Below are 16,472 nucleotides of genomic sequence, written 5' to 3' on the forward strand. Positions count from 1 at the left end.
CAAGGAGATCCAACCAGTCCATTCTAAAGGAGATCAGCCATGGATGTTCTTTGGAAGGAATGATGCTAAAGCTGAAACTCCAGTACTTTGGCCACCTCATGCGAAGAGTTGACCCATTGGAAAAGACTCTGATGCTGGGAGGGATTGGGGGCAGGAGGAAAAGGGGATGACAGAGGATGAGATGGCTGGATGGCATCACCGACTCGATGGACATGAGTCTGAGTGAACTCCAGGAGTTGGTGATGGACAGGGAGGCCTGGCGTGCTGTGATTCATGGGCTCGCAGAGTCAGACACGACTGAGCGACTGGACTGACTGAGTGACTGATGATAGTCCTACATTTAATCTTTTGATGAACCACCAAATTCTTCCACAGCACATGCAACACTGTTTCTGTTCCTGATCTTAGGGGAAAACTGTTTAGCTATTCACCGTTGAGTATATCAGCTGCACTTCAGTCACATCACCTTTATCATGTTGAGAAAGTACCTTTCTATTCCTATTTCATTGTGTGTTTTATCAAGGAAAGGGGTTTGACCACCAAATGCATTTTCTGTGCCAATTAAGATGATTATATGAATGCTTCTTCCTTCATTCTGGTAACGCATTGCATTACATTGACTGATTTTTGTATGTTGAGTCATCCTCCCATTCATGGGATAAATTATGCTCGGTCATAGTATATAATCCTTTTAATATGCTGTTGAATGCTGTTTGCTGTATTTTGTTGAAGATTTCTGCATGTATAGCCATTAAACATATTAGTCTATAGTTGTCTTTTCTTGCAGTGTCTTTGCCTGGCTTTAGAATCAGGGTAAAGCTGGCCTCACAGAAACTACCAAGTGTTGCTTTATTTTAAATATTTTGAAAGAGTTTGAGAGACAGATCGGTATTATTTCTTCCTTACCTGTTAGACCAAATTTAACAGGGAAGTCATCTGATTCCAGACTTCACTTTGTTGAAAGGATTTTTACTTCTGATTCAATCTCCTTACTTGTTACAAATCTGCATTCAGATTTTCTGCTTATCTCTGCATCAGTGTTGTAGCTTGTACATTTCTAGGAGTTCACCCATTTCATCTAGGCTATCCAGTTTTTGTTGTATATAGTTGTTCATAATTTTCTTATATAATCCTTTTTATTTCTATAGTTAGTGGTAATGTCTGCTCTTAAATTTCCCATTTAGTAAGTTGAGTCTTCTTTTTTACTTAGTCAATCTAGTTAAAGGTTTGTCATTTTTGCTGGTATTTTCAAAGATACCAGTTTTGGTTTCATTGATTTTCTCTATAACTTTTCTGCTTTCTAGTTCATTTTTCTGTGCTCTGATCATCATTTCTTTCCTTCTGTTAGCTTTGGATTTAGTTTGGTCTTCTTTTGTAAGTTCCTCCAGGTATTAAATTACGCACTTCAGTATCCTTCCCAGGTTGGACAGAGGAGCTCAGTGGGAGTCCATGGGGTGGCAAAGGGCTGGACACAACTCAGCAACTGAGCAACCATGCCAAGTGTCCAATTAAGTTCTCCAGGTGTGCAGTTAAGTTACTTATTTCAGATTTTTCTTCTTTTGTAAACATAAACTTTTACAATATAAATCTCTCTGAATACTATTTTTATTGCCATAATTTTGGTATATTGTATTTTCATTTTCATTCAATATATTTTCCAATTTCCCTTGTGATTTCTTCATTGTCCCATTGGTTGTATAGGAGAATATTATTTACCTTACAGACATTTGTGTATTTTTCAGTTTTCTTTCTGTTATTGATTCTTAAATTCACGTCACTATGGTCAAAAAAGATTCTTGTATGGCTTCAATCTTGCCAAATTTATTAAAAGTTGTTTGTGACTGGAGTAACGGTCTAACTTTGAGACTATTTCACGCACACTCTTTTGCTGCTAAGTGCAGTCCACTGTCTGCATCCGTCAGCAGATACATGCTGTAACTGGTTCACAGCACTGTGCAAGCCCTTTTTTTATCTTTTTCTGGTTGTTCTCTCCATTACTGAAAGCAGGGTATTAACATCTCCAACTATTAATGTGAAACTGTCTTTTCCTCCCTTAAAGTCTTTATATATTTAGGAGCATTTTTCCTTTATATATTTAGGAGCTGTGTTGTTTGGGTCATATGCTTGTAACTGATGTATCTTTCCGATGAATTGACATTTTTATCAATCTGTAATGACCTTCATTGCTTCCTGTAACCTTTTTACTTAAAATTTTTTTTCATAATAATACAGATCCTCAATTTACAATAGACTTAATTCCTGATAAACCTGTAAGTTGAAAATATCCTAAGTCAAAAATGCACTACTACACTAATCAACTGAACACCACAGGAGAGCCTAGCCTACCATAAACAGGCTCAGAAGACTTATATCAGCCTATAGTTGGGCAAAACGCCCTCACATGAAGCCTACTTTATAACAAAGCCTATAGTTGGGCAAAACCCCCTCACATGAAGCCTACTTTATAACAAAGTGTTGAGCACCTTGTATAATTTCACCAAAAGTGAGAGAGAGAACAGCAGTACGGGTACAGAGTGGCTGTTGCTGTGACAGCTGTCTACCCTCATGACTGTGTGCCTGACTGGGAGCCTCAGCCCACTGGCACTGCCCAGAAACCTGAGTGTTGTATCCCAGGAAAAGACAAAAGTTCAAAATCTGAAGTGCAGCACCTATTGAACACCATCATAAAGTCAAAAAATTATTCAGGCAAAACACCATAAGTTGAGGAGCACTACAGCTTCCTTGGTTACTAGAGTTCGAGTGGAATAATTCTTTCCATTTTTGTTAACTTTCAACCTCATTGTGTCAATATCTAAAAGGGATGTTTTTTGGACTTTATATGCATGGTTGATTTTTTTTTTATTCTGCCAATCTCTGCCCTTTAATTAGAGAACTTAATCCAATTATAATCAAAGTAAGTTCTGCAGTCATGAAATTAAAAGATGCCTGCTCCTTGCAAGGAAAGCTATGACAGACCTAGACAGCTTATTACAAAGCAGAGATATCACTTTGCCAACAAAGGTCCATATAGTCAAAGCTATGTTTTTTCCAGAAGTCATGTATGGATGTGAGAGCTGGACCATAAAGAAAGCTGATTATCCTAATTTTCCAAAGAAATTCTCTCCTTGGCTTTTTCCTCTCAGGCCTTGTGTGATCCAGTGCATGATTCAGCCATAATCTTCTGCCCCAATGACTGCAGATTTTTGTATTTGCTTACAATACCCACCCTGAATGTATTTTGAATTAGGTGAAACAAACATGAGCACCATACATGAGTCCTTTAAGAAGCTCCCAAGCGGGTCAGAACACACACACACAGTGGACTGTGAATAAAGTCTGCTCTGCTCTCTGTGGAACCAGGGACATACACTGGGAGCTCAGGCTATTTCTTCGGTGCTGCTGCCAAGCCGGGGAAGGCAGGAGGCGCAGACAAGCAAAGCGTCACAGAGCTCTGTCACTGTCTTTAAACTGCCTTTCCCTGCCAGCGTTCACTCTGCTGTCAAACACTGTTTTTCTGAATTCTGGCAAAGTTGGTTGTGATGATTTCTGTTTGTTTTCAAACGTTTCTGTGGAGGAATGGGGTTTGGGAGCTGTCCACTCCATCATTCTGCTGATCTTACTTTACATATTCATTTTTAAAGGCCTAAAAACCCGTAATAGAGCAAGACCCAAATTTACCAACACAACATCTATTATCTTGTACATTTTAATCTAGGAAATGCCTTCAGTGACTATTTCCAGAATTTCTACAGAGATCCATTAACTGGATTGAGGGGTTAAACTGTTGTAATCAAATACGAACAGTCACATAAAATATTAACTTAATGGATACAATTTCTTAGATTTCTTTGAATACTTTCACTACTCTGCTGTCTCCTGTTTGCTGTGACGTGCTAGATAGGAGTAAAATACTAGAAAAACATACACGGCCTACTATTCTTAATTAAATAGCTCTTTTCCCCCCTAAATACGTGATTTTAGTTTTACAAGATATATATAAATAATTGAAATATGGTAATGATAATTTTAATAGAAATAAGAATATCAGGATTTCAAGGTGGTATTTCAAAAAGAACAGAGAATATGGCAAAAAAAAGCTTATCAGGTATTTCACCAAAAGTTCAAGAAATATTGTGAGGTGAATGCAATACTTAATATATTAAATTTTAGACCCATTACAACTCCAAACTAAAATGATTTACATCACTGCTTTTATAAACTTAAGTCAAAAAATACATTCAAACAGATGGAGAGATACACAGTTACTTGGATCGGAAGAACCAATATTGTGAAAATGACTATAGTGCCCAAAGCAATCTACAGATTCAAGGCAATCCCTATCAAACTACCAATGGTATTTTTTCACAGAACCAGAAAAAAAATAATTTCACAATTTGTATAGAACACAAAAGACCCCTAATAGCCAAAACAATCTTGAGAAAGAAAACAGGAGCTGGAGGAATTAATCTTCCTGGCTTCCCACGTGGCTCAGTGGTAAAGAACCTGCCTGCCAGTGCAGGAGACGCAAAAGACGCAGGTTTGATCTCTGGGTCCGGAAGATCTCCTAGAAAAGGAAACGGCAATCCACTCTAGCACTCCTGCCTAGAAAACTCCATGGACAGAGGGGCATGGCAGGCTACAGTCCATGGGGTCACACAGAGCTGGACACGACTGACCACACAGCACGACTTCAACTATACCTCAAAGATACAGTCATCTAGACATGCAGAAACAGACACGAAGAGCAACGTGACAAGACAGAACGCCCGGAGATAAGCTACACCCCCACGGGCACCTTACCTTTGACAAAGGAGGAATATACAGTGGCGAATACAGTAAGAATATATAATGCAAGAATATACAAAGGAGAAAAGACACCCTCTTCAATAAGTAGGGCTGGGAAAACTGGACACAGCATATAAAAAAATGAAACGAGAACAACTCCTAACACTATACACAAAAACAAACTCAAAATGGATTAAAGGCTTAAATATAGGTTCAGAAACTATAAGCTCTTAGAGGAAAACATAGGCAGTATACTGCTTGACATAAACCACAGCAAGATCCTCTATGACCCACCTCCTATTTATAGAAATAAAAACAAAAATAAACAAGTAGGATCTAATTAAACTTAAAAGCTTTTACAAAGCAAAGGAAACTATAAACAAGTTTAAAAAATAACCCTCAGGATGGGAGAAAATAACAGCAAATTAAACAACTGACAAAGGGTTAATCTCCAAAATTTACAAGCAGCTCAGGCAGCACTGGAAAAAACAAACAACCCAATCAAAAAATGGGCAAAAAACCTAAACAGACGTTATTCAAAGACATACGGATAGCTAATAAACACATGAAAAGATGCTCAACATCACTCAGTATTAGAGAACTGCGAATCAAAGCTACAATGAGGCATCACCTCACACAGGTCAGAATGGCCCTCATCAGAAAATCTACAAACATAAATACTAAAGAGGGTGTGTGCTCTTGCATTGTTGGTGGGAATGCAAACTGATGGAGAAGAGTATGGAGATTCCTTAAAACACTAGGAATAAAACTACCATATGACCCAACAGTCCCACTACTGGGCACATACCCTGAGGAAACCATAACTGAGAGAGACACATGTACCCCAGTGTTCACTGCAGCGCTGTTTACAACAGCCAGGACATGGGAGCAACCCAGACGCCCACCAGCAGATGAATGCAGAACAGGCGGAGGCACAGACACACCTGGAATAGTGCTCAGCCACCAGGCTGGAGTCAGTTCGAATGAGGTGGATGAACCCAGAGCCAATTATACAGAGTGAAGCAAGTCAGAAAGAGAAAAACAGATGTCACAGATTAACACATATATATGGAATCTAGAGAGATGGTACTGATGACCCTAGTCGCAGGGCAGCGATGGAGGCAGACACGGAGAACAGACTTGTGGACACAGCAGGGGAAGGGGCAGGTGTGAGGACTTCAGAGAGAAGACGGGAACACATACCCTACCGTGTGTGAGACAGCCAGCCGGCGGAGGCTGATGTATCATGTAAGGAGCTCAAACTCGGTGTTTCACAGACAGCCCAGAGGCGTGGGACAGGGTGGGAGGCAGGTTCAAGACTGAGGGGACATATGTACATGTTGATGTATGGCAGAAACTAACATAATATTGTAAAGCAATTATCCTCTAATTAAAAATAATTTTTTTAAGAAACACATTCATATGGTATTTGCTAAAGTCAACTAAAATTATAGTAGTTATGATAAAAATATATTTTTAAAGATATTATCAATAAAATACATGTATACCATTCTAAAACATTTGTCAGTTTTTACTAACAGGAAAATATTCCTAAAACTTTTTAACTTGATCTGTAGAATAAACAGTTTAATTGCTATGTTTATGAGTAGAAAAGAAAATACCAGGAAAATTCATCAATTATGAAAGTTCCATCCTAGGCCTTTGAAACTTTATTATACATTTTTAAGTTGTTAATTCACTAAAACTGTAATATACTCCACAGCAGAACTTATCAAATACCAATGAGAAATTAATTTACTGAGGGAATCAAGATCAATATTTATTCAACATAATAGTATAGAACAGAAAATTGCTTCATGAAACTTTTACTTGTATTTTATGTATACATGAAAAGCCATTCTCTACTATACTACTCCACAACACTATTTCATCAGAACAAAGAGGCTAAAAGGGGACATACACCCCCCACCTTAGCACAGTCTTAAGCATAGGAAAGGATTTCTCACTGAACTGCAGTGAGGTTCAGATGCAATTACTTTGAAAAATTACTTGGGATGAACAGAAACTCAGAGAACAGATTCATATACACAGCGGCGGGGGGTGGGGAGTGAGCAGGAGAGGCTGAGAGAATTGAGAGAGCAGTACTGAAATGCATACATTTATCACGTGTAAACAGACAGCTAATAGAAAGGTGCTGTATAACGCAGGGAGCTCAGTCCAGCACTCTGTGACAACCCAGAGGGGTGGGATGGGTTGGGAAGCGGAAGGGAGGTTCAAGACAGGGGGAACACATATGTATACCCATGGCTGATTCACACTGATGTACGGCAGAAACTAACGCAGCCCTGTAAAGCAATTATCTGCATACTAAAAATAATTTTAAAAAATATTGAAAATTGAAATACTGAAAATATTGAAAATTGAAAATATTGATTTTTTAAAAAAGAAAAATATATAAATTTTTTTAATTAGGATGAAAAAGATTTAAACTATTTTATTACTTTTATCAGGTTATTTCTTCATATATAACTAATTCATAATTCAGAAACCATAAAAATCTGAAGCAAACTTCTAATCAGTCATAAATTTTCAGGTTTCAAAACATATCACATTCTAGGAAAGATTTACATAATTAGTCTCAAAGCTGTAAACATTAGATAAATTCATACCACTTAAGTAGCATATTAAATCTTGCTCCTTAAAGAACTCTCTAGTTTCCCTCTATTTCAACCATAAATATGACTTTACTCTACTGTAAGGTATGCACCATGGCACTCTGCTCAGCTGGCACCTATTTGTGTTACATCAGATTTAAATATATAACAAATTTAATCCATTTCTTAATAAATACACAGACTTTTTAAAATGTTTCACTGCAAAGTATAATTTGCTGAGAAATTTCTAATCACAAAAAAAAATCACATCATGTCTACAAAATTTATAGTTCACCCTAAAGATTATTTCAATAGACTTAACTGTGTAAAATGCTTTGCTAGTGAGTAATCCTGTAGATAGCAGAAACTGTTACTGCACAATTAGTCTTTGCAGACAAAATGAATGAATGAATGAATGAATTCGCTCAGTCGTGTCCGACTCTTTGCGACCCTGTGGACTATAGCCTGCCAGGCTCCTCCATCCATGGGATTCTCCAGACAAGAATACTAGAGTGAGTTCCCATTTCCTCCTCCAGGAGATCTTCCCGACCCAGGGTTCGAACCCGGGTCTCTGGCCTTGTAGGCAGACGCTTTACCGTCTGCACCAGGGAACTGAAGCATTCGTAATGTGTAAATTGGATTGACAAACCCAGTACTATTTAGGACAGACATTCCAAATTTCCTCTAGTACTGAGTTTTCAGTTAATCCATATATAATGTCTAAATTTAGGGATATACATGTTATTTCTGGTTTCATCTGAGATGAGACTTAAATCTAGGACTTCACTGATATTCTGCTTTTACTAGGAAGTACTGGGACTACATCTCAATTCTGAATTTAAAAAACTGTTCTGACAAAGTTCTTAAACGGAATTATTAATAATTGATTCTTTTTTTCAACAAATGCTTGCCAAGGGCACTGTGTGTAGAGTGGTAAATGTGCATAGCTTCTGCCCTCGTGGAGAGGCTCCCTTATTTGAGGTCTAGGAGAGTACAGTCGATTGGCATGGAAAACCAGAAAGATAATAAGGCGGCAGGGCTTCAGGGAACCCAGGCTTTCAGTCCCAGGTCCACTGTCTGCCGAACATTAGCCAAGTTTCTTAATCTCTCTAAGACTTAATCTCTTCCTTTACAAAATGAAAATTAAACAAAAAGTTCAATATCAACAACTCCCACAAAGTTACTTCAAGGGCTAAATATAAAAACACAAAAAGTGACCAGTACATTAGTGGTAATATTACTAAATACTCAAAACATTCACAAATTCAGGGACTGGCACATAGAATCCATTCAATATTCACCCTGAGACAAGAAACTTTAAACACCATTTCCAAAGAAAGTGAATCAACTAGAAAATACACGATACTGTATTTAAACCCAACTACTGTGCCTAATATAGGCAGTTACCATCTTTTTCTTCATTTTATACTCCTTAAGATGGAGTTGCATTTAAAAGATATTTTAAAATATGTAAGCATTTCACCTAGTAACATAAGAGAGGAATTAAAAGTTAATTTTTAAAAGCTCATGCTAACCCAAACTGCATACTGTTGTTACATAAAGCAAGTGAAAGTTGCTCAGTCGTGTCCGACTCTTGGTGACCCCGTGGACTATACAGTCCATGGAATTCTACAGGCCTGAATACTGGAGCAGGTAGCTGTTCCCTTCTCCAAGGGATCTTCTCAACCCAGGGATCAAACCCAGGTCTCCCACAGTGCAGGCGGATTCTTTACCAGCTGAGCCACAAGGGAAGCTCAAGAATACTGGAGTGGACAGGCTATCCCTTCTCCAGAGGATATTCCCGACCCAGGAACTGAACCAGGGTCTCCTGCATTGCAGGTGGATTCTTTAACAACTGAGCTATCAAGGAAGCTCCTAGATAAAGCAAAATTTAGTACAAAATTTAAGTAACAAAAGAATACAGAAATACAATGGCTGGTCAAAAAAGTTCAAGCACTCATTAAAACACCCAAAGAAGTTAATTTGTCCATTACAGCCACAGCACTCTAGTTCATGAACCCAAATATTCATGGATACATAAAAAAATGACTTATTCTCTGAGTATTACTTTTAACATAAAAATCTTTCAAAGTGACACTGCAAAAAAACACATTAATACATGCAAAACCATCTTGTAGATTCTAAAATTTACCTGTTTGAGTCCTTCATCAGTCAGTTTGTCCTGGTTGCCTACATGAACTTTCTGAAGTAAAGGACAGTGAGAGGCAACTGCAATAATAGAGGTGTCAGAAAGCTGTTTACACCTGTAAGCTGTATACCTAAGAAGTCCAGGACATTTAAATGCTAGAACACATACGCCAGTATCAGACATACTGCGACAATCAGAAATGTTGATTTCAATTATATTTTGACTTCTTGATGCAATTTTTTCCAATAATTCATCAGTGACCTATGAGAGGGGAAAAAAAAGCAATAAATTTAAAACTTTGCTAAAAATGGAAACTTACTTTCTATTCTTTCATTAATTTTTTTCTAATATATAACAATTAGATTATAGCATGAAAACCATAATCGAAAAGCTTAATATTAAAGCATAATAAGAACTATCATATAATTTTAAAAGTATATTTGGTCTTTTGTCTCCAGTTTCTAGAACAGAGCTCCTAAAGTCCAAGGAATTTCCTGAGTGATGGGAATGTCTTTTGTTTTCTTTAGTTAGCCCCTTGTGACCATGCCTGAGTTTACAGTAATGAAATGACCTAAGTTGGGGCCCCTAGAGAGCTTTAGGATGGGTGCTGGTCACGAGAAAGACCAGACACCATGTAATTAGAGTATGGAAACTTCCAGTCCCATCCTCTGAGTTTCTGGGAAGAGAGGACAGCCGAAGATAGGTGATAAAAACTCTTGAACAATGAGATCTGGAGGGCTTCTGAGTTGGTGAATATTAAAGTGCTGTGAGGGTGATATGCCTTTAGAGGACAGGGAAGCTCCATACCCTCTCCCTGAAATCTTGCCCCTGGCATCTTTTCCATTTGTTTGGTCTTGGGTTATATCCTCTACACTAAAAGAGTAAACAGTATTATCCTGAGTTCTGATCACTCTAGCAAATTACCACCTTGAGCAGGGGACATGGGGAACTTCTAGTTTTAAAAATGGTCAGTCAGAAGTATAGGTGGCTCCAGACTTCCATGGTGGCTCAGATGGTAAAGCGTCTGCCTACAATGCGGGAGACCCAGGTTCGATCCCTGGGTCAAGAAGATCCTCTGGAGAAGGGGATGGCAACCCACTCCAGTACTCTTGCCTGGAAAATATCATGGACGGAGGAGTGTGGTAGGCTACAGTCTATGGGATTGCAAAGAGTCGGACACAACTGACTGACTTCGCTTTCAGGACTTGTGGCAGGTACATTGAGCAGGGACAGGCATGGGACTGAGCCCGTAAACTGTAAGGTCTGCACTGACTCCAGGAGTTAGGGTCAGAATTGAACTGAATTGGTGAAAAAGTTGGCTTGAAGCTCAACATTCAGAAAACGAAGATCATGGCATCCGGTCTCATCACTTCATGGGAAATAGATGGGGAAAGAGTGGAAACAGTGTCAGACTTTATTTTTGGGGGCTCCAAAATCACTGCAGATGGTGACTGCAGCCATGAAATTAAAAGACACTTACTCCTTGGAACAAAAGTTATGACCAACCTAGATAGCATATTCAAAAGCAGAGACATTACTTTGCCGACTAAGGTCCATCTAGTCAAGGCTATGGTTTTTCCTATGGTCATGTATGGATGTCAGAGTTGGACTGTGAAGAAGGCTGAGCACTGAAGAATTGATGCTTTTGAACTGTGGTGTTGGAGAAGACTCTTGAGAGTCCCTTGGACTGCAAGGAGATCCAACCAGTCCATTCTGAAGGAGATCAGCCCTGGGTGTTCTTTGGAAGGAATGATGCTAAAGCTGAAACTCCAGTACTTTGGCCACCTCATGTGAAGAGCTGACTCATTGGAAAAGACTCTGATGCTGGGAGGGATTGGGGGCAGGAGGAAAAGGGGACAACCGAGGATGAGATGAACTCCGGGAGTTGGTGATGAACAGGGAGGCCTGGTGTGCTGCGATTCATGGGGTCGCAAAGAGTCGGACACGACTGAGCGACTGAACTGAACTGAAAGTTAGAAAGGAAGAAGAAAAGAATCGGGGCATGTTGAGGAGTACAAGGAGTAAGAACCAAGGCTGAAACCAGCTTTGTTTCTACTTGTTGGAAACAGTGTGCCTCTTTCTCTATTTTCTTTTCTTTTTTTTTTCAAACCTCCAAACCTAACTACCAGGAGAGGAGAAAAGCTATTAGTCTGAGTTTGTAACAAATAGCTGGGATATTCAAGACTAAGGAAGTTAAAACCCAATGGATTACTTCACATTACTGCTCTCTACACGCTCAGCCGCAACTAACTATTCACCATTCCCCCAGGATACAAACTTCATGAACTCAGGCAGGTAAACACTGTATAACTGTCCTACCCTTACCAATAAGGCAGGAAAACAAAAAGGAAACTTAAAAACAAATGCTCAGGAAGTTGTTTATTTTTTTTTCAGGGCATGTGTTATAAACAGACACACAGGCTACCCGTGGTATGCTGGAGTTGGCTTGTACCAAATCAGGCAGTCTAGAGTATGTATCCCTTTCCACATCAGCGATAGCATCACATTCTGTGACATCACACTTTTAGCTTGAAATTGGTCATGGTGAGAGTATCTGTACCACAAAAACTGGAAAATGTAACAAATCGGGGCTTTTTCTTTGTTCATTTGTTTTTGGAAGCCAGCTGTTAAAACATTCACCAGTGCATCCCTACTAACAAGATCATGGATGGTTTCCAGCAGGTGTAGTACTCCAATAAAATCATATTTTCAAGTACTGACAACCAAGGAAGAATTTAACAAGCCCAACCAACTGTCTGTAATAAGGCAATATAAAGTACTTTCTTTCTTAAATGACACCGCCATATAAACATAATGGGCAGCTGGGCAAAGGGGAGGATTGGAAAACTCATCAAAGTGAAAATTAAAACAAAGTAAGTCATCTTATTGCATTTTGCTTCCATTTCTTCACACAAAATAACATTATAGGAATACTATTATCAAAAGTATAATAATTATTATATTAATAGGGATAGTGATAGTAAGGTTGTGTATCAAATGAATATACATAAAACTCACAGAACAGTACATACATGGCAAGTCAGCAGTACTATTTAGGTGTTTGCCATCGCTGTCTATTAATTCTCTCTCCAAAAAATGAGAAGTTTAGTAACTTTTCAAATGTAGTAGAAAAAAATAATAATATGGTGGGGGAAACAAAGAGGACCACAACAAAAAGGATTCAGAAGCAACCCCAAATTGCCAATCCAAACTAAAAGATATATCTATCACAGAAACCTAGCTTCAACTTGAATTTGAAAAAAAAATAAATTATTAAAGCACAGAATTACAGATTTTAGTCATTTGAACTATTCTGAAAAACTACAGTGTGAAAGAAGTGATTTCTAAGAAGAAAAAAGATATTTTTTGAGTAGGTCAAATTGAGTGTTTTTCTAGTATCAGAATCCATACCTGCTGACGACTACTAAGATCCAGCTGCTTCCAAAACTGGAAATCTAAGCAAAGGTCACGCCAGTACTTGCAAACCAATGATGCAGAAAGGCAACGTTCATCCAGAGATAAATTGGAAAATATCTGTGAATAAAAAAGGAACCACATTATATGTGTTAAACATTTTAAAGGCAATAAAAGTTTTTACCAGTTAGAAAACATTAATCTTTTTTAAAAAGTGTATCCCTCGTATCAAGGACTGATCACAGCAAGGGAGCTGCTCCACTACATAAGAAACCCCGAGCACACTGTCTGTAAATGGCTGAGCACCAGGTTCCCCACAAATGTGTGCTGTGTGACCCCACAAAAATGTGGGTGAGGGGGCAGCCATCCTCCAGCCATGAAAAGTTACCTTTTTAAAGCAGAAAACCATTCTAGTACAAGTGCCCATTACTGAAAGAGTCACTATTACGGACTGTCCTAAAGAGGAAGCGTGACATGCAGTAGCTAAGGTCACAGCCGAGAAAGGAAAAAAGGACACTCAGTCTACTAAAACCATGAATACAAAGAGATATTATTACCAACCTTACAGAAAAAGAAAGGATTATAGGGGAGTATTATCAACAATTGTATGCCAACAAATTAGATAATCTAAATGAAACAAACTTCTAGATATATACAAACTACAAAAAACTGATTCAAGAAGAAATAGAAAATTTCAGTAGACCTATAATAAGAGAAAATGTTGAGTCAGTAATCAAAAACTTCCAACGAAGAACGGCCAAGGACGAGACGGCCCTAACAGTGATACATTTAAAGAACAAACAGAAATCCTTCCTAGATGACTCCCAAAACTGAAGTTTAAGGGAACTCTTGCTAATTCTATGAGGTTAGCATTACTCTGACACTAAAGTCAAAGACATCACAAGAAAACTATACACCAATGTCTCCTACCAATTTAAATGCAGAAAATCCTTAAAAAGCCTACTTGGCCCTTGGACAGCGTAGGGATTGGGATGCTGACCCTTCATGCAGTTGAAATCCAAGTGTAACTTCATACTCGGCCCTCCCTATGTGCAATTCACCACCCATAGATTGAACCAGCCAAGGACCACATACTATCACAGTGCTTACTGTCGAAAAGAAACCTGCGTGTAAGACCTGCATAGTTCAAATCCACGCTGGTCAAGAGTCAACCATATCACCAAAGTCAGTCAAGCAGTGTATTAGAAGGATCATATACCACAGTCAAGTGGTACTTATCCCAAGAATACAAAAATGGTTCAACAGGCAAAAATGAATCCATTTAAGACACCACATTAATAAAATAAAGGTTTAAAAACTCAATCATTTCAATTAATGTAGAAAAAGCATTTGACAAAATGCAATACCCTTTCTTGGCAAAAATACTCAGGAAACTAGGAATGAAGGGAATTTCCTTAATGTGATAGACGGCATGTGTAAAAATCCTGCGATTATTATTATACTTAATAGTGAAAGACTGAATACTTTCCCCTGAGATGAGGAACAAGACAAAGATTTCTGCTGTTTCCACTTCTACTCAACACTGTACTAGAGATTCTGGCCTGGGCAATTACATTAGGAAAAGAATTAAAGGGCATTCGGATTAGGGTCATGGTGGAGAGGTCTGACAGAGTGTGGTCCACTGGAGAAGGGAATGGCAAGACACTTCAGTATTCTTGCCTTGAGAACCCCATGAACAGTATGAAAAGGCAAAATGATAAGATACTGAATGAGGACCTCCCCAGGTCAGTAGGTGCCCAATATGCTACTGGAGATCAGTGGAGAAATAACTCCAGAAAGAATGAAGGGATGGAGCCAAAGCAAAAACAACACCCAGCTGTGGATGTGACTGGTGATAGAAGCAAAGTCCGATGCTGTAAAGAGCAGTATTGCATACGAACCTGGAATGTCAGGTCCATAAATCAAGGCAAATCGGAAGTGGTCAAACAAGAGATGGCAAGAGTGAACGTCAACATTCTAGGAATCAGCAAACTAAAATGGACTGGAATGGGTGAATTTAACATAGAGGACCATTATATCTTCTACTGTGGGCACGAATCCCTCAGAAGAAATGGAGTAGTCATCATGGTCAACAAAAGAGTCCGAAATGCAGTACTTGGATGCAATCTCAAAAGCGACAGAATGATCTCTGTTCGTTTCCAAGGCAAACCATTCAATATCACGGTAATCCAAGTCTATGCCCCAACCAGTAACACTGTAGAAGCTGAAGTTGAACGGTTCTATGAAGACCTATAAGACCTTGTAGAAATAACACCCAAAAAAGATGTCCTTTTCATTATAGGGGACTGGAATGCAAAAGTAGGAAGTCAAGGAACACCTGGAGTAACAGGCAAATTTGGCCTTGGAATGCGGAATGAAGCAGGGCAAAGACTAATAGAGTTTTGCCAAGAAAATGCGCTGGTCATAGCAAACACCCTCTTCCAACAACACAAGAGAAGACTCTACACATGGACATCACCAGATGGTCAACACTGAAATCAGACTGATTATATTCTTTGCAGCCAAAGATGGAGAAGCTCTACACAGTCAGCAAAAACAAGGCCAGGAGCTGACTGTGGCTCAGATCATGAACTCCTTATTGCCAAATTCAGACTCAAATTGAAGAAAGTAGGGAAAACCACTAGACCATTCAAGTATGACGTAAATCAAATCCCTTATGCTTATACAGTGGAAGTGAGAAATAGATTTAAGGGTCTAGATCTGATAGATAGAGTGCCTGATGAACTATGGAATGAAGTTCATGACATTCTACAGCAGACAGGGATCAAGACCATCGCCATGGAAAAGAAACGCAAAAAAGCAAAATGGCTGTCTGAGGAGGCCTTACAAATAGCTGTGAAAAGAAGAGAAGTGAAAAGCAAAGGAGAAAAGGAAAGATATAAGCATCTGAATGTAGAGTTCCAAAGAATAGCAAGAAGAGAAAAGAAAGCCTTCCTCAGTGGTCAATGCAAAGAAATAGAGGAAAACAACAGAATGGGAAAGACTAGAGATCTCTTCAAGAAAATTAGAGATACCAAGGCAACATTTCATGCAAAGATGGGCTCGATAAAGAACAGAAATGGTATGGACCTAACAGAAGCAGAAGATATTAGGAAGAGGTGGCAAGAATACACAGAAGAACTATACAAAAAAGATCTTCACGACCCAGATAATCATGATGGTGTGATCACTCATCTAGAGACAGACATCTTGGAATGTGAAGTTAAGTAGGCCTTAGAAAGCATCACTACGAACAAAGCTAGTGGAAGTGATGGAATTCCAGTGGATCTATTTCAAATCCTGAAAGATGATGCTGTGAAAGTGCTGCACTCAATATGCCAGCCAATTTGGAAAACTCAGCAGTGGCCCTGGGACTGGAAAAGGTCAGTTTTCATTCCAATTCCAAAGAAAGGCAATGCCAAAGAATGCTCAAACTACAGGACAACTGAACTCACCTCACACGCTAGTAAAGTAATGCTCAAAATTCTCCAAGCCAGGCTTCAACAATA

The 16,472-nt window shown here is 38.8% G+C and overlaps 1 protein-coding gene across 5 annotated transcripts in view; it reads right to left on the minus strand.

The window, feature by feature from the left end:
* The window catches only part of FBXL17 (F-box and leucine rich repeat protein 17), a 511,156-nt gene that overhangs the window by 480,998 nt on the left and 13,686 nt on the right, over positions 1-16,472 (minus strand). For all 5 annotated transcript variants that reach the window (XR_011257397.1, XR_011257398.1, XM_069592650.1 and 2 more), the window contains exons 2-3: positions 12,961-13,083; positions 9,553-9,810 (exon numbers count right to left, since the gene is read on the minus strand). Coding sequence is in view for 3 of the 5 variants with exons in the window: in XM_069592650.1 (XP_069448751.1) it covers positions 9,553-9,810; positions 12,961-13,083 (381 nt within the window). In the remaining 2 variants the exon portion in view is untranslated. The remainder of the gene's footprint in view (positions 1-9,552; positions 9,811-12,960; positions 13,084-16,472) is intronic.

This window comes from Ovis canadensis, chromosome 5 (assembly GCF_042477335.2).
Source record: "Ovis canadensis isolate MfBH-ARS-UI-01 breed Bighorn chromosome 5, ARS-UI_OviCan_v2, whole genome shotgun sequence".
Lineage (NCBI taxonomy): Eukaryota > Metazoa > Chordata > Mammalia > Artiodactyla > Bovidae > Ovis > Ovis canadensis.